This window comes from Phaenicophaeus curvirostris, chromosome 3 (genome assembly GCF_032191515.1).
Source record: "Phaenicophaeus curvirostris isolate KB17595 chromosome 3, BPBGC_Pcur_1.0, whole genome shotgun sequence".
Lineage (NCBI taxonomy): Eukaryota > Metazoa > Chordata > Aves > Cuculiformes > Cuculidae > Phaenicophaeus > Phaenicophaeus curvirostris.
The window spans coordinates 76,153,276-76,177,321 of record NC_091394.1 but is presented as its reverse complement, the minus strand read 5'-3'; the positions used below and the strand labels follow the sequence as shown (position 1 = coordinate 76,177,321).

The following is a 24,046-nucleotide window of genomic DNA, read 5'->3' as shown; positions in this document are numbered from 1 at the left end:
GCTTTGTTTTGTCTTGTACGTGGTAAATACATGGTACTTGATCACAAGTGACCTTTTCTGAAGTTTAATTAGAATTGCTGTTTGATGCATTCATAAGCATGGAATATATAGTTTTATGTATGAGTAATGCCTTGCACTCTTTAAGGGAGCTTTTCTGCTTGCTGTGGTGGTCGCTGTTGAATCTTTGATACATTTGTACATCAAAAAAAAGCATATGTTGATTTATGGGGAAAAAAGTACTGAGTAAAAATGCTGCATTTTATTACTTCTTTGAATAGCAGCAATGTTTGATTGTGAAACAGGCAAGAGAATTTCACTGTAAATACAGCAGGGCTTTGTATCAATTTAGGGAGAAATACAGGAAACATCTCAGAAGGTTGGTAAATGTTGTAATGCTTTCTTTTGTAAATGTCAGGCTCATGCTGACATTGATGTTTTACGAAGTTTATATCTAGATGAACAGTCATAGGAATCATTAATGGAGAGTTTCCTGTCTCTGTTGCTTGCCAAAATTTCCTTTCCAACTTTTCCTTCTTGGATGGATAAACCAGGTGACTTCATGTTTTGAGTATAGAAGGGCATCTAGTTTTTATCTGTGGGAGGTTTATGTTAAGAAGTGATATTTCACTTTCATGGTATACATACTTAAAGGTTAGACTGAACCATGTTCAAGTCAGAGCTTTGCTGTTGACTGTAGCCATCTCAAGACTTCTTCCAGTTTTGACAGTCACCTGAAATTAGTTGAATCTGTTAAATTACCTGAACGCATTTTGACTACACTTCAAATTCGCTTCATGACAAGCCATCTGCCTCCTGGCATAGGTGCTGCGATAGTTCATCACGTGGTCCTGGACCATGTGCCACCCTCGATGGTGGGAGTTAAAACCTCACTTTCCCACTGCCCTTGGTGTGCCGGTTTTGGCAGGGAATGATCTGAGCCTGCCATTTTAGTAACAGTGTTATGTGCTGCATAGCATAAAGTGAAACTGAATGAGGAGGTGCCATCCTTATCAGTAAAAGATCTCTTTACTTCACGAATAAGATACATTTTCCTTGCAGCCTTGTAGAATCTCGGTATTTCGGAGAGTTTTGGTAGGCTATATGGTAGCTTGTTTTGCAGTACTCGGAAGAATTTTTTGCCCTGTATTTTATGTTCGGTAGATTCAGAGGTGCCTTTTAATTCATAAAACAGAGGACTTCCTAACAGACATTCACTTTCTGGTGAAATGGTTCCTAATGAGACTATGATTGTGACCTAAACTTTTATTGTGGTTGGTTGTGTTGTTTTTCATGATAATCAAAATCCAGGATAAGAATGGAAATAGCAATTTCCTCATTGAAATGTTTTAATTAAAATGCTTTTGTTGAAATGTTACAATTGTCTTAACATTTTCATCAGAGCTATCACAACAATTATGGACCCCACTATTCATATACTGCTTTTAAATTTGCTATATTTTTGATAAAGTGATACTTTTGCACAATGGAAGATGTGATGCCAAGTCACTGAAGGCTATTCTGAGGCAGTAGCTTTTGAATGATTCCAAATTCCACCAGGGGCTGCCTGAGCAGGTAATTGAACACAGGTCAGGACCTCAGCAGTAGCGCTGAAGCAATGTAAAGGGTTTACTGCTGGTAACACCTTCAACTTTTTCTCCAAAGACAGTCTTTCTTCCTCTTCAAAGATGTGGGGATGTTTTAGATGTATATTTGATGAGTTAGATAGTGTTTTAAAATCAATTGTATAACTGCAGGTTTTCAGTAGATCCCCACCTACATCCACTGTTGGGTCATAATTCACACTCTTTTTGTAATGTGAATAGGTGAGATTTAGATAGAGAATAAAAGAATCTATATTGTTAGATTCTTGTTCTATTGCTTTTATTACCTTTTCATTTTTCTTACGGTATTTTTAGTTTATACTAGGAAGGAATATAAAAGCTTGAAAAGTTATTGTGATAGTTTACTTTGTGAGGTGGTGTTAGAAAAAGTTTACAAAAGCATTTTTCGTGTAGCCTGCTGGTAATGTCTGATAATCACTCCACAGCACTCCACTTTATGAAGTAAGGAAAAAGTTTACAGTCAAATTTTCTAAGACTGCTATTCCCAAAACCACAAGAAATATTTGGTACAAAAAGCTTTGCTTGCTGGTATTAAATTTTCACTTGCAGCTTGTTGGATTTTTGGTAGGGCAGTCTTGTTATTCCACTGCGAAGCATAACATGAAACCTAAAATGTGCTGAGGGTACACCATCTCTGTATTTCTTCTAAAGTGCTGTGAATGCCAGAAAGAGGAAAGCCTCTCTTGGTTTACCCTCAGCCCTGTGGAATCCCACACTCTTGTATTTAATTTTTTTGTGTGCAGTTCTGCTTGCAGACTGAATTTGAGGGAAGTACTAATCCTATTGGCAGAGTTTTGGGGAAAATATTTTATATGATTAATTCTTCAGTAGTTGTAGTGCTTAGAATCAGTTTTATTCACTTTGTCATGAAAGCATGGCCATCTTTCATAGATTTTTATGATCTCCCCCCAACCTATACTTATCCAAAATGGGATAGTCAGTTTTACAGTGTGTTTTTTGTTAACATTTAATTGTATTGGTGTTTCCAATTTCTAATTACCTTGTACAAAGAACCTTTTTTGCAATCTAGCTGTATGTTATTGGTCTGTTTTATGAGGAAAGGAGACTTATGTGATTGTGCTGTTTGTCCTGATACATTTGAATCAAGTTGTCCAAATTTGGCTGAGGTAGAAGTTTCAAAGGAATTAAATTTGCTACAAGTTTCCATGCTACTACTACTGCTGCTGCTACTACTACTAATTTACCTGTGAAAAGAGGGATCCAGATTAATGCCTATGCTCAGGTACAGGTTGTGGGCTGAGGTCCGTAGTCAGATGTTGTCTTTGGCCTGCTGGTGGGTTGACCTTAGCCACTGTAGCTTGGAACCATGGATACATGTGTGCATCTTACTTCAGATTTAATCAGGAGATGAGTTATGGAAAGAGAGGGGCATGGCAGAAGAGGGCACCTGCTGATTTCTGTTACTTTCCTTGTAGTGATCATAGCAGTCAGATAACCAGAGAGCTGAGTCAGTCTGGCTTACTCTAAAAACTTCTGACACCCCCTTTTCCTCCCCTCCCTCCCAGCTCAGCCTGCAGTTGCAGATTTGGTAGATTTCATGCACAGAAGTGGTCAGGAGCCCAAGATTTTCAAAGAACAGGACTGACCCTTTTGGCTACTTCCTGTCATCAGATCAGATTAAATGTAGAATGAAACTGCTTTCTTAATCTCTATCCTTTTTTAGACTGCTCTCAAGTTCTGCTGCTATTTTATTAGTGACAAATCAAGCCTGTTCTTTCTGTTAAGATTCTTGTCTTTGGTTTAGTTGCACCGCACCTGAACTAACTTTTTTAATGCGAGAATTCCCTTCATATAATGGGTTCCATATGTCTCCTGAATCAAATCTAAATTTACCATCTTTGATTTGAGCTGTGTTTTAATCCCATCTGCTTTTTTCGTCCTTCTTTGAAACAAGAGAGGAGTGAAAAGAAAGTGTTTTTTCTTGACCAAGCTCTCAATACAAGTCAGTGGGTAACAACCAAAAAGGAGTTTTGCTAAAGAGAGGTTTGATTTTGGATTCTTTAATTCTTCAAACAAAGAGCTATAGATGTATTATTTCTCCTACTATACACAAAATTTTGATTTTGACTGGTCCATGTTATGATTGTAGCTTTGATACAGAGATATCTGTGCAACATTTATTTTTATTTTAGGAGAAATAAATGTATTAAAGGTGTTTTGCTCGTAGGTATGAATGTCAAATTATCCAGCCTGTATGACTTCCATGTTAAACGAAATTCAGGCTCCAGGATGTTTTTTCCTCAAAGGTCATTGGAAAGGTGAGGAGCAGAGATGAAATGATACCATTTCATGTTTACATTTATACAGTGCAGTAGTGGGCTGACCTACAGGAAAACAGATCCCTACATTTGAATTCCTTCATAACTTCCTAAGTCAGTTGTTAGTTCCTTCTGCTGAAGGGAATTTTACAAAACCATGTAGAACTGGCAGCAATTTAGTTATTACTGTATTCTAGTTTTGAGGGCTTTTAACTATTTATACTGTGCAACGCTGCAACAGTATTGTTAAGAGATTTTTAAAAAAAACTGGAACGAGTTTTTATCATAATATCTCCTGAATTTTTATCTAATGTGTTTAAATCTGCACATAATCTCTGCCAGAGACCATTAGTAGTGTGCCATATCACTACTTTTTTAATCTCCCCACCTTAACTGCCTTTTTTATTTCTCCACCTTTTTATAATTCTGTCCATGACCTTGTTTGTGCCTAAAATGTTCCTTAGGGCTAGTGCTGACACAATTTGTTCTATTCTTATCTGTTTCTATGGCATTTCATTCTTTACTGCTCAGTATTTTCTTACACAATTTTCTGTGGTTGTTATGGCAACAATAAATAGCAAACTTGACAATTTTCAAGCAATATTGCTTTTAAAATTTTGTATGATATTAAATTCCTGAGCAAGAGATGAAATATTTTCAACATAGTTAAGCTAATTAATAAATTACTGGGTAGTTCTGCAATGTTGCTGCTTCAAGGCAAGGTGTTACGCACCATGATGCTACTTGGAAGAGTATAAATAGAATACATTTGTGAAAGTTGGAGAAGTTGTTAGATTACTGAAACTACTTCACTGCTATTGTTATTTGAATGGCCAGGATGTGGTAAGCATGACTGGCATTGTAGCAGCAGCAGTATTAACCAGGTTAGTAGGCATTAAGCTCATAATTATGAGGGTTCTCTGTGTAATACAGACCCTCAGATGCCACAAGTACAAGCTCCCAGACTGGAAGATGTTTGGAGATATTCATGTCAAAAACAACAGGAGGAAATGCTTTAAGTTCAATCTTAGGGAAGTAAGAGGAGATACTGATGGAGGAAAAGGGAGTTTTGTTTGAGATTTGAAATGGGTTAGGACTGCAAGAAGCCAATAGCTCTGTGAATGTTTAAAGTCAGAATCGCTAATGAAAATGGAAGCAATCAAAATTGCTTATTTTAAAAAATGAATTGATGGACCAGGTCCACAAGGGTTTTTGTATACTACGTGATTATGTTACTACTTTAAAATACCTCTTCATGCATTTGGAATTTTTAAATATTTTGAAGTCATTACTCACATTCATTGTGTCTTTAACAGAGCCTTTGGTGAATTTGACATTCACTGGAACAGAATAATTTGCTAAAATAAATTATTTTTTGTTTTCTTTAATATGTTTGATTTTACAGCATTGGGAAGTCTTGTGACATATACCATATTTGTAATTCCAACTGTGTGCACATATGCGTGTATGTGAGATAAAGTAGGAATATTATGCAGTGAAAACCTTACCTTTTCAGTGCTGCCAAAAACCCCACCAATGCATTGCCTCCTTCATGTTGTTGCTGTTGTGATTTACACTCTGATTTCAGACCATAAGAATGCAAGGTCTCCCTCCAGGTGTGTCAGCAGCAGTACAAGTCTTGAAAGCAGTAAGCAGAAAAGAAGATATAATTTTCTCCCCATCTAAACTTGAGCTGGCAGCTTGTTTCTTTTGGGAGAAGAAAATTGGCTAGTCAGTCCACTGTTCAGTGTGTGGTAGTTCAACAAGGCAGTTTGTATTCAAAACCATAACAGCTTTTCTGAAGATGGTGGCTTAAAGCCAAAATCCACTTCTCTGTCACCAGTAGAATCTACCCAGAAAATAATTTTCATTTCCAAATGAAAATATATCTCTGTTCTACATGGAAAGAGGAGAGGAGATCAGCGTTGGGGACAATTTCAATTATTACGTTTCTGCGCCTCTTAGGATTTGGTGCTGTATGTTAATACCAGGTTTTTAAATTGCTTGATATGATGCTGTTTTCTGCTTGTGACAGGATGCATTATAAAGATATTAACAGGAAGTTTTTTGCATCATTCTACCACGAGGTGAATTCATTAGCATTAATTCAAGAATGTGTGCTTTATTTTTATTAGCGTAGTTTTTCCTCAACAGTAAGTCCTCTCTGACTGTATTTTTTCTTCAACAGTAATTCCTAACGTCCCCATCCAGACATGCAATAATGAGATCAAGAAGTAATCCATGTGCATTGTAAATTCATATTTAATAGAGTGTGTCCAGGACAGATATGCAATCTTTTTGACACTGAACATATGTTTCCCTGCATTTGTTTGAGCTTGTGCTCTTGCATCAGATCTGTTGGTCATGAGGAAGTTGTTCACACCCTCTCTGTTCTGACAAACTCTGAACAATGACTGTTAGTACTTGAGCAGTCCAGTTAATTTGTACTTTATCTCTCTTCAGTGTTATGTCTTAGAATGCAGGTTACTGCTCAAACTGAGGAAGAGATGTTCTCTAAGCAGAAAGCCAGTGATGTGTTTTGAATAAATTGCAAAAGCATTTAATAGCCTCTATGTTTATATTATTTCTTTACTTTGGAAAAGCACTACTCAGAAGATTGCCTTAACAATTGAGCTGCATTTACCAGGCACTATAAATTGAAGTCAATGTTTCTTTGGCTTTTAATTACTTCTGCAATTGCAATTGTGTAGCACACCATCCTCTTTAAAGGTTAGCATGTGAGCTGTATAGCATTGACTGCACTGAGCACAGATTTTGTTTGAGTACTGACACCTTGCATTTGAGGAATGCGTGTGTGTCTCATGTTTTCCTTATCCTTTTTATGTGGTCTAGGAATGTGATGGGTGGATTGTTTGGCATGAGTTGGAGCGTGATGGAAGCTCTTAATATTTCCTTCCCTGGTAGTTAGGGTTGGAAATAATATAGATGAGGCCCTCAGTTCTACTTCAGTTTCCAAATCATTAATACTAAATCAATTTAAAAACCTAGATTAAATTCCCAGCAGTGTTTTTCTAGAGAAGGATTTAGATTTGAAGTCACAGACACTTGAACATTGCAGTGTAGCGTTTTCATTGTTGATACACTATGCAACGAATAAGATTTTGTGATTTTGCTTTTCTTAATGGATTTTAAGCCTAGAAAACTGAAATATAGTTGAAGCCTAGATAGTCACTTGAAATTAATTGCAAAACCACCAGGGAGGCCAGAAAGATTCTACTGAGACGTGGGTCACATCATAAGGGTTTGCAGAGCTCATTTCCTAGTTTTGGGCTATATAATTGACATAATTTACTCCAGAGATGCAGAGGTGGAATAGTGAGCACTATGAACTGGGACTGGGATTAATGAACAGTGTTGGCACAAAAGCTTGCGCAGAACCTGTTTGCATTGAGTAATAAATAACAGCTATAGCTGCAGTTCTAATCTGAAAAACCAAATTAAACAAACTACTGTTGTTCTGTACTCTATGACAAAACAAGTAGATTGAATTGTAGACCTTTCTAGGAGATAATACTGTGAAGGTAGGGAAGAACTATGCTAATTTTTGGCTTGATCGCATCAATGTTTGAGTCATAGACAAAGTATTTGATAGTAAAATATTTCATTGGCAAATGATTTTGGCAGTTCTGGACTGGCAAAGTTCTGGCAGTGAATATTCCACTGAATCATTGAATCTTATTCAATTAACAAATAGAGCTTCTAAACTAATACAGAGAGCATCACACTTTTCACGTGGTGGATGGTGTTTTAGAGAACAGAATTGGATTATGGTTAAGTGTTCTATTTAGTACTGAGGTAACCTAGATTTGTTCATTAAGATGAGTGGTCTGTTCTTTTAATTTAGTATTGCTTTTAGTTTGTGTTGGTACATGGGCTTCGTGCTTATTGTGTTTTGATATGAATGATTATCAATAATTATCTTCTGTATTTACCTACTTTGGGGATATTTCTTAGTTTGTTACTTGTAATGAGAGTAGTCTATGACATGTCTGTAAAGGAAAAGATCTACCTTTAAAAGCTGCTAGCTAAGAGGTGATGTTTTATAGTTTATCCATTTCTGTATTCATTCACTTAATTTAGGTGAAATTTAGTTTGGATTAGAAGACAGTGGCCATCTACTAGATCTAGACCATTATAAGGTGGATTTCATTGGGTTGATTTGTTAGTCTTTAAGTTGTTTTTCACAAATGTGGAGCTGGTGCATTTTGTCAAAAGGAAAATTAAATCCACTTTAATGAACTTGCAGAAACTCTTCAGTATCTGATTGGTATGATTTGTAGATAAGACTTCTGTAGAAGGCAGCATTAAGAAGAATTCATAAACTATTCCTTAAGGTGTAAAGAGATTTCCAAAAATCTGCTCAGTTCTTGAGCATTATAAGAAAGTTTCCTAAATGTTTAAAGTCAGTTTTCATAATATCTAAGTTGTCATAAGCAAATGAAATTAACTCCCCTGTGGCTGGGGAGCTGGTGAAGGTGATGCAGGAGCGGAACAGTACCCTTCTGTTGTCCAGGGACTCTGTGAGCTGTTATTATTGGAAGCCCAGATCTTTCAGCAAGCTGAATTCTTTCAGTGCTTAGGAAAACTCTGAACCACTTCAGACTAAACAGGTAGTCAAGCAGTTCTGTGGGGGGAAAAAGATTTTCAAAAAATGATTGAGGAAAGAATAAAGAAAATGCGAGGAGCCTATGGACTGAGACACGTTGTTTAAAAGGCAGCAGTGCTTCTGGTTGTGCAGAAAATGAAACTTGGTGCTGTGTAGCAAGATGCTGGTAGCCTCGGGCTAGGGGATTGCGTTTTCCCTCCTAGATCACTGCAGGTCTCTGTGTGCAGTACCCACATGCTGTGTGTTGGTGCTTGTGCTCAGGTAGGCTGTCCTCCTCGCTCTTCTGCCTCTTTTAAGGCAGAAATCCATGTGCCTTTCCCAAGGCAGTAGGGATCTTTCTTCTCCCTGCTGTGACTAACAGCTCAGTTAAATCTTTCTGCACAGTCCTGGCTTTGTTCAGTTGCTGCATTCAGATTCTGCTCTTTCTGATCTTTTGCAGGCCTCTGTCAACTGATGTCTCAGTTTTACTGTCTTTTTGCTCTCTTTGCTGTATTTTCTTCCTTCCCCCAGGGATTAAGAAACTTGTCATTTGTTGCCTATAAATTGCTGTAAGTTTCTGGACTGTAGGATTTTTTCTGTCTGTCTTGTACCAAAAGGGGCTGAAACCCGTCCTTTGTTTTACGTGACTACCGGAATGCTTTCTGCATGAAATAAAACCCAGCAAACAGTATGTCTATCATTTTTTTGTTTATTAAAGATGATGTGTTCTTTTCCTAAATCCTCTCTAAATTGGCTGTTTTAAACTGAACTGAATTTTCTTCCTTGTAAAGCCTATAACTATGTCAAGGTTGCTCAGCAAATAAGATATACATTTGCTTGTGCTTTTTTGGTTAGGAGGTGCTGCTGTCTTCCAACAGACTTTTCCTATTTTGAAAACTTAGTTTTGCTGTATCCGTTTTTGTTTTAGTTTTGAGTATCAACATTTTGTATGTCTAAGAAACTCAAGATTCACTTCCATTGCCCCTCACAAGGTTTAAGGTTTAAAATTCTTCTAGCCTCTTCTGTTGCTGATGAAGTTAAGCACTTTTCTGGGTCTACTTTTAACTTCAAGGTTATCTCTGTGCATGTATGTATCTTGTTGTTTCATAATTCATTATTTAATGCATTTCCACTTTCTGTTTTTAAAATAAGCTTAAATTGAGCTATTGAAGAAAAATAGCTTTAAATTATATAATTATGTTTTTCATGTGCTTATAGGTTTTAATAGTTTTCTTTTTAACCTCGGGAATTCTATTTCATGCTACTTATATCTTTAACTTTACTTCTCAATGTGGATTTACATTTACAATACATCTTAGCAAAACTAGGAACGTCGAGGTGTTTTAAATTTATCAATATATCTCAGTACTTAATAGAGCTTGCATTTACATGTAGATTGGTAGAACTTTAAAAAGATGTAGACCAGTTATTTTCTAAACATTTTTGAAGTGATCAGCTAGCAAGGAGGCAGTGTCTGGACTTGAGAAAACTTTGAATATGGAAGTAACACTTGGGTTTTTATAGCTGAATGATACCTGCAGCTTAGTGAAATGTGATACAGGGAACTCAAGGGTGCTGTAGTGTCCTTGTTGTTAAGGTCAACTGAAAGCACTTGCCCTAGACCTATAGATTAATAGAGGTGAAATGCTGACTTTTTCATACTACTAAGTACGCTAAGAGCTGTAGCTATATCTTTGCCTGGTAGTGTTTGAAAATGTATTTGTGGTTTTTTTTTGTTTGGTTTTAATTCCCATGCTTTTTTTTTTTTTTTTTTTCCTCCTTCCAAAGGTAGAAAGGTCTGGGGATAGAAATCATTTATATTTCTAGATTGGGTGTGGCAGTCATTTTGCTGTCAGCATTATGTGGGTATATTTGCAATCAAGTTTGAATGGCATGGTGAGTATCCAGATGGAGTGTTTTTCCTAAACTTTAGATTATACTAGCTCCCAACAGAGTAAATAAACATTTGTAGCATTCTACAGAGCTAACTGTACCATTAAGCTCGAGATGCCTGATGTAGAAAGTCACAGTATATAAAAAAACACCGAGATCTTCTCTGGGGCTTTTCACACTGTGATATTTTTGCCTGTGCTACCCTAAAAGTGATTTTTAAAAATGGCTGTGATGAGTGATAAAATTCTAAAGAGAAGTCAATTGCAAATTAAAGTGTCATGCTTCAGTAGAATCAATTGTAATAATACACTTTCTGTAAATGACACAGGGAACTGGGAACGGTAGGATCTTCTGTGCAATTTTATAATTAAATTTATTTATTAAACTTTAGCTATCAGATACTAAAGGTTTCATTTCAAAAGTTCTCACTAGTGGATGTTTACTAGCTGTCAGGTTTTTGAGATGCATTGCTTGCAGTTCATTTCCCTGTGTTCAGATTTTTCTGTTATTTATCTTAGTGAAAATTATATACCTCGCAACTACATGAGCATCAGCTGCTATAGTAGGTGAAAACAATGTAAATTTATATTTGAACTGCTTGGGATATGATAAAGCTTTAATACACGCTATATGACTGGTTTTGTTAGGATCTGGGTAAAATTGCAGCAGGCAAGTGTTAGTAATATTGCTAATTTTACGCTATATTTCACGATGATCTGTGCTTTTTCTTAGATTTCAGTTCCTGTATTCAGGATTGCTCATCAAAGTTTTTGGCTACTGGATTTCCCTCCTCCCCTGCCCTCCCCCCACAACTTTTCCGCCGTTTTGACTGCAGAAATGTTCAGGTTCTAGCTGCCTCCTTATGACTCAGAAATTAAAAGGGAAATAAAAATACACCTTCCTCCTCTTAAAAACATCTTATTTTAAGAATCTGATTCTTAAGAGTGGTTTAGTGAAGGTGAAGGACCCAGCACATAATTTTTGAATTTTAGGATTGGCAGTACCTAATGTGCTCAAAGGAGAACCCTGGGCAATGTTAAACAAAGGGTTGCAAAGTGTGCACTAATGCTTTTTTTCCCTGTAGCAAGTTTATTTTTGTTTCCCCCTTGGTGGTTTGCTATTAAAATAAAACTTTGTATGAAGCTAAGAAAAGCTGAAAATTGTTGATGATAGGGACCAAGATTTAGCTTTGTGTTGCTAAAGCTCTGGTGTGTGGATGTCTGAGACAGCTCATTGCCTGACACCGCTTATACGTGGTCAGTGTGATTTGCTGTATAAGCAAATATAGAGCAGTTCTTCCCCTGCTGCTGCACGGGAGCAGCTGGGCCGGTGACGGTAACTGGGAAGGATTTCCTTGCACACAAGCCTGAGACAACTACCGCATAATCGAGATCCACAGATTTTGGGTGTGACTTTGTCGGTGAGAGAAATTGGTCTGAAGGGCCCACCTTGTACTTTTTTGGATCCTGACTTTTTATACAAGAGTTCGAAGTCGTCAGCAGAGCTCATTCCATTAGAGCAAAGAAAACTCTGCTCAGCAGAGGGGAAGGGAACAGCTGGAGAGAAAAGTTTTCTCTTACCTGAGGCCACTAACAACACAGAACAGTCTGAGGCATGCACTGGTTAAATCTTAGAAAGTGCTATAGGCAAGCCACTCTTACAATTGCCATAGAAAATTATTGTTGTTAGCCATTCTGTTGATAGTTCATATTGTAGGAATTACTAGCAGATGGGAAAATAGATGACTCAGAGTATGGTATTAACAATCCATATTTTTTTAATCAAAGGCCTTTAATAAGGCATGTTGCATCTGTAAGATTCATTTAAGCAGTTGCTAGGAAGAATTTGTTTTTTCAAGTAAACACAACAAACTTGATACAGGTTATTTTTTGGTGGAATATCTATTTTCTTAACAATTTAAAACCTGAAAATACATTTGCTTGGTTTTGCTGCACCAGCATAATGGCAGTATTCCATATTTTAGGTTGATAGACTGGAGGTTTGCAATGGTAACTCATGCATTATGGAATTACTAATGAAATCTAATTTTATCATATTGAAAACATCACAAGCCTAGAGCTTTTATTTACCTCTGTTAGCTGTCAAGGGTGGATTAAGATTATAGTGTGCTACATCCACCAAAAGTTTGGCTTTCACCCCTTGAAAAGTTTAGATGACTATGGGTATGTGCTGGCCAAGCGCGGCTAATGAGTTCCAGACACTCTTTCCAGGCCCTTTCGCCTAAATTCATGGACCACAAGCACCACTGACTATCTCAGATCCATGTCCTGACTCCTCTGCTGGACACAGGTGGAAGACAGTAGTCAGGATTTGGATTGCACCCTTTTACTTGTTGACTTCTGAGAGTTTTTCTGGTTGTTCTTTATCTCCTTCCTTCTCAGCCGATTGCTACAGGACTCGGCTCTGTAGATAGGAAGGCATATATATTTTCCAAATGCCCGTTTCAGTCTTTATTTTTGTCAGTGTGAGTTGACTAGGTTTGTGACCAAAATATGTAAGGTACGGTGTGGGTCCTCCTGCAGACAGAAGTAGTATTGACTGCAAATAATTATTCTTTGGTTTACTGAAAATACTGACCCATCTGGTATAGAAATACTGACTGGTCCATCTGGTATAGAAAAAGTTAGACTGAAAGACCAAAAATGTAAAAATTCTTGCACTTCCCCTGCTGAAGTTTGGTTCTGGTGGATGGCTGCATCATTATGTGACGAAAGAATTCCTTGTGTGTCACTGTTCAAAGATATGTAAAAAAGCAGTCAATCCGAAACCAGTATTGACCTGAGCAAGAATGTTTTCTTTATAGGAAATACTCTTCCCATGAAATGCTCAGCTGCTCTGTATTCGACCAACCTATGATAGCAGTGGATTATTTTTATTTTGGCTGCAAAAGTTAATCATTGCTGCTTAAAACCCCAGGTTGATTAGCAGTAGTTCTTGCCACCTTCACCCAAGGGGAGTGCACCCCTCTGGAGTGCTTGTAGCTCTGACCTCTGCTCCGATCACAACAGGATCACTTTGTGCCTGGAGCTGCCCCAACTCTCAGATTTTTACTGTGTCCCAGCTTAATGACTATGGTCTCATTAAGAAAAGTTTGCTAACAGTTCTTAATCGTTTCTGTTGCTTTTTTTAACTTATACATGTAGCCTGTTTGTTTTTTGGTTTTTTTTTTGAAAAGTCTTAATCCTATTATGAATAACTTGAAAAATGAGCAAGGAGGAAGTGAGTGGTGTCCCATTTGCTAAAAGTTTGAGATATACAGGTTTCCATACTTACCAATTTCCTAAGCATATGAGTTCCCTCTTCAAAGATTGTAACTGGAAATTATAGGTCAGTTAAAAGGTCAGTTATAATTTGAGTCTGTGCTGGTTGTCCCAGCTCTGATTGGTGCTGCTGAAAGGATCCTCTGCCACTGGAAGCTTGGGTTGGTGGAGCTTCTTTCTGCTTGAGTGCCTTTCTCCCACCAGGATTTGCCCCCACATCAGGGAGAGAAGGCAGAAGCAGGAGCTGCTTGGGAGCTGCTGGCAGTCGGCTTGCAGCTCTGGGAGCTCACCCTGTGAGCTCTTTGTAGGCAAAGTCGATTTCCTTGGCTGTAGCAAAGCAGAGTGGAGGATTTCAGGGGGGCTTGAGAGTCTTGAGAATCCATCAGCTTGTAAAAGAAATTGTTCAGTGTTGTCTGGCTCTGGAGATGTTTTTGCTTTATTTTTTTTCCTTGCTTCCCTTATATATTGTAACTGTCTTTCATGATTAGGTGAACAAAGACACCTTTTATGAGGAAAGCTTTTTTTTGTGCATACCTCATTTTTGTACTGGAAAACTAAGTATGCATAACCACTTCAAAAGAGAGAGAGAGAGAGTGTGTGTGTCTGTAAAATAAATGCATACGCTTCTGAATATTATGTGTTACTTCATGTACTTGGTAGTCATAGCATTATTAGCTGGAGAATGGACTGTTGCTTTTCCAAACCCATGTAATTACCTGATGATAGGCAGGGTCCCAGTAAAGGCAAGCACTTTTACCAGAAACTCCAATTACTGAAGACCTTTGTCTTAGAGGTGGCCCATCTTGACACTAATTGCTGTCTGTTGTGTGGTTGTGGGTGTTTGATTTCCAAAAGGGGATTGATTCTGATATTTGGAGTGGCAGAACTCTCTGTCATTGTTGTACAAATACTATCCTGATTACTGAATTGCTGCAGTTTACAGCTTTTAAAGGGCTATCAAAATATAATTTAAAACCTTTTTAAATTCCAGTAACTTGCACAGCTGAATGCTCTCCTCTCCCCATTGACACCGGTAGCTGTAGTAGTTGCAAGGACAAACTGTGTGGGAAATTATTTGTGGCAGCTTAAGTTGCACACTAGTTGCAAGTGAAAGTATATGAGTGCTGAGCTCTATCATTTTAAGAACCTGAATTCAAAGTATGTATCATGCAGGGAAATAAATGACTTAGGAATAATTAAATATTTTGTTTGAGTTATTTCTGCACATCTCATTTGATATACTTGCGGTTGCATTCAGTGTTTGGACTTCTACAGGCTTTTAGGGTTTCTGAGGTAATACCTATAGCACAGACAGAAGTAAAAAACCCCTATTTTTAAATTTATCAAGGAGACATACATGTACATGGAAACACACACTTGTCCCGGATTCAGCTGTGGTTTTCGCATCTGATATCAGATAGATAAAACCTTCATAACTCTGTTTCACAGAATCACAGAATAACCAGGTTGGAAGAGACCCACCGGATCACCGAGTCCAACCGTTCCTACCAAACACTAAACCATATCCCTCAGCACCTCGTCCACCCGTGCCTTAAACACCTCCAGGGAAGGTGACTCAACCACCTCCCTGGGCAGCCTGTTCCAGTGCCCAATGACCCTTTCTGTAAAGAATTTTTTCCTAACGTCTAGCCTAAACCTCCCCTGTCAGAGCTTGAGGCCATTCCCTCTTGTCCTGTCCCCTGTCACTTGGGAGAAGAGGCCAGCACCCTCCTCTCTACAACGTCCTTTCAGGTAGTTGTAGAGAGCAATGAGGTCACCCCTCAGCCTCCTCTTCTCCAGGCTAAACAACCCCAGCTCTCTCAGCCGCTCCTCATAAGGCCTGTTCTCCAGCCCTTTCACCAGCTTTGTTGCTCTTCTCTGTACTCTCTCCAGAGCCTCAACATCCTTCTTGTGGTGAGGGGCCCAGAACTGAACACAGTATTCGAGGAGCGGTCTCACCAGTGCCGAGTACAGAGGGAGGATAACCTCCCTGGACCTGCTGGTCACGCCGTTTCTGATACAAGCCAAGATGCCATTGGCCTTCTTGGCCACCTGGGCACACTGCTGGCTCATATTCAGTCGGCTGTCAACCAACACCCCCAGGTCCCTCTCCTCCAGGCAGCTTTCTAGACAGACTTCTCCCAGTCTGTAGCACTGCATAGGGTTGTTGTGCCCCAAGTGCAGGACCCGGCATTTGGCCTTGTTAAACCTCATGTCATTGGACTCTGCCCAGCGGTCCAGCCTGTTCAGATCCCTTTGCAGAGCCTCCCGACCCTCCAGCAGATCGACACTTCCACCCAGCTTAGTGTCATCCGCAAACTTGCTAAGGGTGCATTCGATGCCTTCATCCAGGTCATTGATGAAGACATTGAACAGGGCTGGACCCAGCACTGAGCCCTGGGGAACCCCACTTGTCACTGGCCTCCAGCTGGATTTCACACCATTTACCACCACTCTCTGGGCCCGGCCATCCAACCAGTTTTCCACCCAGGAGAGTGTGCGCCTGTCCAGCCCAGAGGCTGACAGTTTCTCAAGCAGAACGCTGTGAGAAACTGTGTCAAAGGCTTTGCTGAAGTCCAGGAAGACCACATCCACAGCCTTTCCCTCATCCAGTAGCCGGGTCACTTTGTCATAGAAGGCGATCAGGTTAGTCTGGCAAGACCTGCCTTTTGTGAACCCATGTTGACTGGGCCTGATCACCCGGTTCTCTTGCATGTGCTTCATGATAGCACTCAAGATCACCTGTTCCATGACTTTCCCTGGCACTGAGGTCAGACTGACAGGCCTGTAGTTTCCTGGGTCCTCCCTGCGGCCCTTTTTGTAGATGGGCACAACATCAGCCAGCCTCCAGTCCAGTGGGACTTCCCCAGTCTTCCAGGACTGTTGGAAGATGATGGAAAGGGGTTTGGCCAGCACATCCGCCAGCTCCTTCAGTACCCTAGGGTGAATCCCGTCCGGCCCCATAGACTTGTGACTGTCCAGTCGGGCTAGCAAGGCTCTGACCACCTCCTCTTGGATCATGGGAGCCTCATTTTGCTCCTCTAGCTCCTGGGTTTGTACACAGGCGGAACGACCCTCCTTACGACTAAAGACTGAGGCAAAGAAGGCATTAAGTACCTCAGCCTTTTCCTCATCCCCTGTTACTGTTGTCCCTTCTGTGTCCAATAGGGACTGTATGGTCTCCCTAGTCCGCCTTTTATTATTTATATATTTGTAGAAAGATTTTTTGTTATCTTTCACTGACTTGGCCAATCCAATTTCTAGCTGAGCCTTAGCCCTTCTGATTTTTTCCCTACACAATCTCACTTCCCTCCTGTAGTCCACCCAAGAGGCCTGTCCCTTCTTCCAGAGGCCATAAACATTTCTTTTCTTCTTGATATCCCTCAAGATCTCTCTATTCAACCAAGCTGGCTTTCTCCCCTGCCGGCTTTTTTTCCGGACCACGGGGATGGCTTTCTCCTGAGCTGCTAGGACCACCCCTTTGAAGAGCTCCCAGCCCTCCTGGGCTCCCTTGCCCTTGAGTACTGTCTCCCATGAGACTTCACCAACCAGCCTGCTGAAGAGATCAAAGTCTGCCCTCTGGAAATTTAATGTTACCGTCTTGCTAACCACCCTCTTCACTTCACCCAGAACAGAAAATTTTATAATCTCATGGTCGCTTAGTCCTAGGCGTCCACCTACCGCCACATCCCCTACAAGGCCTTCTCTGTTCACCAACAGGAGGTCCAGGAGGGCACCTTCCCTGGTTGGTTCATTCACCAACTGTGCAAGGAAGTTATCTCCCACGCACTCCAGGAACCTCCTAGACTGCTTCCTTTCTGCTGTGTTGTACACCCAGCAGATATCAGGCAGATTGAAGTCTCCCACCAGAACGAGAGGCATCGATCTAGAGATTAACCCCAGCTGTTTATAGAAGAGCTCATCAGCTGCTTCTCCTTGGTTGGGTGGTCTGTAACAGACTCCCATCACAAAATCTACCTTCTGGTGGGCTCCTCTGATTTTGACCCACAGGCACTCAACCTCCTCATCTCCACAATCCATCTCAGTGATGTCCAAGTCCTCAGTCCTTAATATCCCTGTTTTCCGTCGTTTCCTTCCTTTGAATGTCCCAAGCATCAGTTGCGTATACAGATGAGTACTGCAGCTCCCTCGGTCCCCTGGGTAATGTGGCTGAGATCATTCTGAAAAGTCCGTATTCTCTGGATTTAAAAATTCATTCTCTTTATATTTTAATTTCCATCCCAGCTGTCTGTGATCTTTAAAGAATATTTAATTCTGTTTGCTGGCTCTGTTTCTTGATTGAAATTTAAATAAAAAGTCACCCATCGCATTCTTCTCTGACAATTTATAAAAAAAAATGGTTTTCATTGCAGAATAACTATGTGATTGCATCAGTTGGAGTCCATTCTGTGCAGTTTAAGCCTGATGTCTACAGTGGTGACTGAGAGGGAATAAAAGGCTGCCCAGGCTGGCCCCGAGCGGGTAGAAGACAGTGGCAGTTCTCACAAAGCACTAACACACTGGATTATTCACAGTGCCCTCCTTAGTCTGTTTGCTGGTCTGTGGAGCCCCAAATATGTTTCTCTTGTCACATGTGCTAAGAGATGTGGGTTTATTGCTTCTCTCATCTGTGCTGTGTTGAGATCAGTTTAGGTAGGGGAATTGGTAGTGTCATCTCATTGTACTGCAGATCTCTGGAAAGTGTCTGTCACGTGCCAGTTACCTGACCAGTGGGCTAAAAAATAAAAAAGAATGGTGACAGTTTTTAATCTTTTCTTTCCCTTAAAATAGAAAGTTGTTTTTCTGCCAAAGTATTTGTGACTGAAGAATTATGATTCCTTTCCCCTGTGCTTTTTTGCATATATCAGATGGGAGAAATACAGTAAAATAGATGATATTTAATTCCTTCAGAGGCAATTCTTTCCCTCTTAAGAAAATCTTATGTTAAAATGACATTGTGTGAAAGTGTGCATCTCTTTCCATATGCTCTTCTCTGAATTTCTGAACTGTATTCCCTCTTTATTGTGACTTTAAGTTATTTGTTTACTATGTACATTGTAGTCTATTAGCAGAAGTCATAACGCCAGGGTTTGGACTGCGTGTAGCAGTATGTGTTGCTAATTTATATGCCTCGGATGCTGATAAAAATAAAGATCAAAAGTAGTTTAATTCATCGGGGAAAATATATCAGACTGTGTTGATGGAAGACTGCCCTAGATTCATGAACAAAGTACTGACTCATTAGTAGGTTGATTCAGAAACTGTTTTCTTCCTCACCCCACCCCTCTCCCCCCAAGTTAGGTGGTGTGCTTGTTTGCAGTGTCAGAATATTTGCAAACAAAATATAGATCATCTCTTTCCTAGGATGAAATTATTTGTGTGATATGAAATGATTTTTTTTTCTTATACTCCGTGAAGAGTAATTGGTGCATAGGCAATGCTGACAAAAAAGAAATGCAGAGAGGCACTCAACTTCATCAGGTAAAAAAAAATACATGAAGCAAACAAAGGAAGGTATTTTACACGTAGATCCTTCCCTGCGGTAGCAAGTGGGTCAGTCGTGTGTGCCCAATGTTCCCCAGTATCTGACAAGACTCCAGCCTTTTATTCGCAGCAGCCAGCAAGCTAGTGAAGCGATTTACTTGTTATATGACCCGTTGCTTGTAATGAATGAAATTTAATGAACTGTTTAACATCGTGAGCAAATATTTTTAGAAAGAAGAGAGCTCGGTCAAAGGTAACTCCTCACCATGAGTTCAGCAAATTATTTGATGTATTATTTAAACCCTCTGTTAGCAATTTGCTTTGACTAATCCTGGCAGCAAGCTGTTAAGGAAGATAGGTGCCTTGTCATTCTTATCAGAAAGTACCTCTAAATATCTGTCAGACTGTTACTTAAAGCAGCTGTCTATTTTCAGGCTCCTATAAGAGACTGAAGTTCAGTAAGAAATATTTGATTCAGCGATATGATTTATATGTATTTGTGTAATTGTGTATATGCTTTTTTCAGCCTAATGAGTTAAACTCCAGCCCTATATTTATTTGCAATCTATTTGCAAGGTTTACAAAGTGATTGTTGTTTTGTTGTTGTTTTTTTTTTAATTAAATGTACTATGTGTGTTTGTGTTTTCATATGCTATTAAATTACTTACTGTGGAGCGTACTAAGGCTTTTGGTTATATAAAGTGTTACACGTGTGTATACATACCAAGTGTGTAAAAACACTGTGATTGTAAATTAAAGGATTGTCAAAGGTGTTGGTTTTCATTTCTGTTGTGAACAGTTTTTAATCTTTTTTTGTGCTTTTCATTTGTTGGCTGTTTTACAGTTAAAGAATCTGAGTTTAGAAGAATTACAGATGCGATTAAAGGCTTTGGACCCTATGATGGAACGAGAAATTGAGGAGCTTCGTCAGAGGTACACTGCAAAGAGGCAACCTATCCTAGATGCCATGGATGCAAAGAAACGAAGGCAACAAAATTTCTGAGTTGGCTTTACAGTCAGAGATGATACTATGAGTCAATGTGGACACTGGTAACTTTGTAAGTCTGAAGGAATTTGATGATGAGAGTTTTTAAAAACCCAATCTTTTGAATTTTCCTTCACAAGCAACGACAATTGGAGCAGTGAAAGAACATGGTGTTCTGCTAAGGCAGAAAAACACATTACCACTTGTTTATATTTTCAAAAGTTTAATGTAATAGAAATTTAATCTGTTACTTCCCAGTCTTTTTCAGGTGTATAGAGGTAACTTGGTGTTGTACACTAGGGGTTGTGTTTTAGAGCACCTGGAATGATTTCTTGATTGTGCAACACTACAGAGCCTTATGTTGCAATATATTTTCCTCCCACTTAGTAGCATATTTATTATGTAATCTTTGGTTATCCTATTTATTTTATGCCTGTTTTCTTTTTTATTAGGAAGTATTAGGATAATATTGTGGAGAGCAGAGCCAGATTAGATTAAATTGGTTTTGTAGTATAATGAAAAGAAGTTCACCACTATATCATCTTTTAAAACTCCAGTTTCAGCAAGCACCCCCATTCAGGACAGCACTTGAACATTTATACAGCCCATTCATAACAGCAGGATTTAAGCATAAAATAAGCAATAGGCACATGTTTTTCTGCTCTCCTGAGTCAGGGACTGTGGTTGTAGTTGAGCAATACAGCTGTTACGCTACAGAGCATTCTTTTAGAGAGTATTCCTATCATTTTTATACACACTGAATGATCTGTCATGGAACAAGAAAACAAGTGCCTCATCAGTTTTGATTTTTCCGTTATTCAGGAGAATCAATGCTTGCAGTCACTCCTTCAATGTAAATTTCTAATTGCTATTGCAATTCTGACCAGTATAAACCTCTGGTTTGCACCGTCATTTTATAATGAAGTAACAGATACAGTTTCTGGATATGTTTCATGGTTCATTCAATTTTCAATTGTTTTGAGGGGAGAGGGGAGTTTAGTCATTTGGGTTTGGTTTGCTTTGCTTTCACATTATAGATACTAAGGGATAGTAATTTAAAAGCCAAAGAAATTAAATTGAATACTTAAATAGAATAAGTACTGAAAAGAAGCAACATTTTGCAGTCCTCTTAGAGTATTTGTCCTGCAATCACTTTTAATGTTCAAAATTCCTCTAGTCTTCTGTGGTAGACTTTGGAGAACCAGAAATGCAGGACCAAGGCTTATATTGTGGAATATCTACTATGAAGAATTTACAACATGGCAAAAAATATTTCAGACTTAGCAGAAAATGTGATCCACTTTCTGAACAATCTGCTGTGTTCTCTATTGATATCTCTACTATTGTTGCCTTTTGTATAAATAACTTTACTGTGATAGTCATACTTCTTTATAAATAATACAGCTGGAAAGATCTTCACAATTCAACTTTCAGCTGTTAAACTTTTAATTGTGACTACTGTATGGGCATCTTCTGTTAAATGTTTTCTGGAAATTAGTAATCATCTCATACCTCTTAACATTTTCCGTCATCATACGTGGACCATTTAGATGAAAGAGTTTAGATTTTGGAAACGGTGCATTGTATCAACATTTATGCAAAAGGAAAACAAAAGTTTTCACAAGATCCGCATATGACAGCCATGCCGGGGTCGGGCTTAGGTTTGAGCTGTGTACAGCCTGTGTTGTCATTGTCATTCTGTGTGTGTTTGCGTGCACACCACGCTCGATAACATGTAAACCCCAGAGTCTAATAAATTTGAATTGTGATTGTCAGAACATCCTTACCCCCAGCTCTCTTAATATTTCTTAAAGTAATGACTATCCCTTATGGAAAAGCAAGAACACACAAGATGCATAAAAATTACTTTAGGCAAGATAAAATGCACATGGTAGTCTTATGCCTCACATTTGTACAATGAAACGATGTAAAGTAAAAAATGGTATAATCATATCTCTGTGTCATTAGGTTATAATCATAATGCAGCAAAAAATAACAGCACCAACCTTCCCCTATACATATGGTTCTTATTTATAGAAAAACTAATTTCCAAGTTTTTAACTTTCTGTGCTCAAAAACTCAAAAGATGTGTGTGCATACCTGCATTTGTGTAGGTATACACACATATACGTGCATATCTATATGTAGAATGAAAAATATAAAACAGATTTAAATCATCAGGAGAGGAACCTAGCTTGCCTTTTCTTGGTGTGCCTTTTAAGCAAAGTGTCATTGTCCAGACACTCCTGCTTGCATCATTAGCGGCTTTCTTTTCCCTTACTCTTAAGCTTTTCCCACCAAATATAAGACTTTGATTTTGAATAATGTGGCTTTACAGTGTAATAGACAATATAATAAAATGATCATGATTTTTATATTTTCTGGTTTTTTTCTGAAGACTTCATTAATGAAGTGCACTAAATAGGAATTGTCTGTCCAGAGGGACTCCAGTAAAAGGCTGTTTTAGACTAGAGCTGTTGCAATCTGACATCTGAAAGGTGCTAGAAGGTAAAGGACATCCTTTCTTCACGCCTGATCTGTCTCAATGACTCAAATTTTGTGCACATGTGTGCATACAGGTATGGATGATACATGCAGCAGAAAAATCTGAAAGCCATGGAATAAAACAAAAATGTAAACAATCTACTTAAAGTGGGTGAAGAACAGTTTCTGAGATGCTGTAAACTGGGTAGATAAGAGGACTTCTGTGACCAAAGAATACTTTTTGTCAATTAACATGCAATGAGTAGTGTTGCCTTTCTGATATGGTGCACGCTGCAGGCAGTGCAAGAGCAGTCTTTGGCTTCAGAAGCCAAATGGATCAGGCTCTAAATTATGCGCAAGTGTAACATACAGAAATAGTTTTATTTTGCAAGATGGATACAAGTTAATTTTTCTTTCTTCTGTTTATATAAATGAATCAAATCATCCATGTTGATGACCACATCTCTACTGGAGGAAGAGCATCTCTGTAAAGGAAGGCCAATAGTACAATAAGACTTTTTAAAAGCCAGTCTTGTGGGAAATCTGATAGAACTACTGACAAGTTAACTTTCAGTAAGATTTTAACCAAGCAATTTCTTGTTAGCTTCCGACTTTGTATGTTTAGGTTTAGTAAGTAAAAAAAAAGTTGAAAAATCATTTAGTACTAAATATTTGTAATAAAAGCTAATTTTTCATGTATAATTGTCGTCTTGTTCTTCATTCTAACTGAAACTAAATTACATTAATATTAACCATTACTGCTTATTTCCACAGTCATCTCTCATGCTTTTGTTTCATTTTTATAATACTGTGAGCCCAGCTGCGAGTGCAGAAAACCACTCCAAGTCAGCTCTGGAAAGGATTTTTCCAGATCAAGATATTGCTGCAAGCTCTATAAGTGTGAAGATCTCAATGGAAGATTATCAGGCCAGTCTAAGGACAGAAATCCTCAATATTTTTGGTAAATCTCCCTCTTAAGGTTGCTAAAGGCCTGATCCTGAGAGCTGAGCACCACCCCAACACACTGGAAATCTTCATAGTTATCCTTTGCTTGGAGGTGCTAGTGGACATTAGCAGGTTTAGGTGCTCCTTTGATTTTTTTTAGTATAATGAGAGAAACAATAGATAATACAAAAAAAAGTATTCGCTTTTCCTAGTTAAGCTTAATGTCTCAGATTTGATTCCATAGCTTGTTCGTTTTCTGATTTTTCAAAAAGTATTCCCGAAGAAATTGCCCACAAAGGCACTTGTGTAAAATGGACTCATGAACAAAACTCCCCTAGTGAACCACAGTAAGTTTGATGTCACAAAACTGTATTGCTTTTCTGACAACTATTGGATATTTTAATTATTTCCTGAATATTTACCGTAAATAGTAGCTTGCCTGTATTTTCCCAGGTATTTTCAGGTGA

The 24,046-nt window shown here is 38.7% G+C and overlaps 1 protein-coding gene and 1 long non-coding RNA gene across 2 annotated transcripts in view; both read left to right on the top strand.

Annotated features, from left to right (window-relative positions):
• Positions 1-23,336, top strand: part of STK3 (serine/threonine kinase 3) — a 123,064-nt gene extending 99,728 nt beyond the window's left edge. Inside the window, exon 11 of the mRNA XM_069854419.1 lies at positions 20,010-23,336. Within this exon, the coding sequence (XP_069710520.1) occupies positions 20,010-20,168 (159 nt within the window). The 3' untranslated portion in view covers positions 20,169-23,336. The remainder of the gene's footprint in view (positions 1-20,009) is intronic.
• Positions 14,338-19,811, top strand: LOC138719301 (uncharacterized). The gene is made up of 2 exons (XR_011337200.1): positions 14,338-15,121; positions 17,739-19,811. It is a non-coding gene; the product is annotated as an uncharacterized lncRNA (long non-coding RNA).
• Positions 23,337-24,046: the final 710 nt, after the last annotated feature.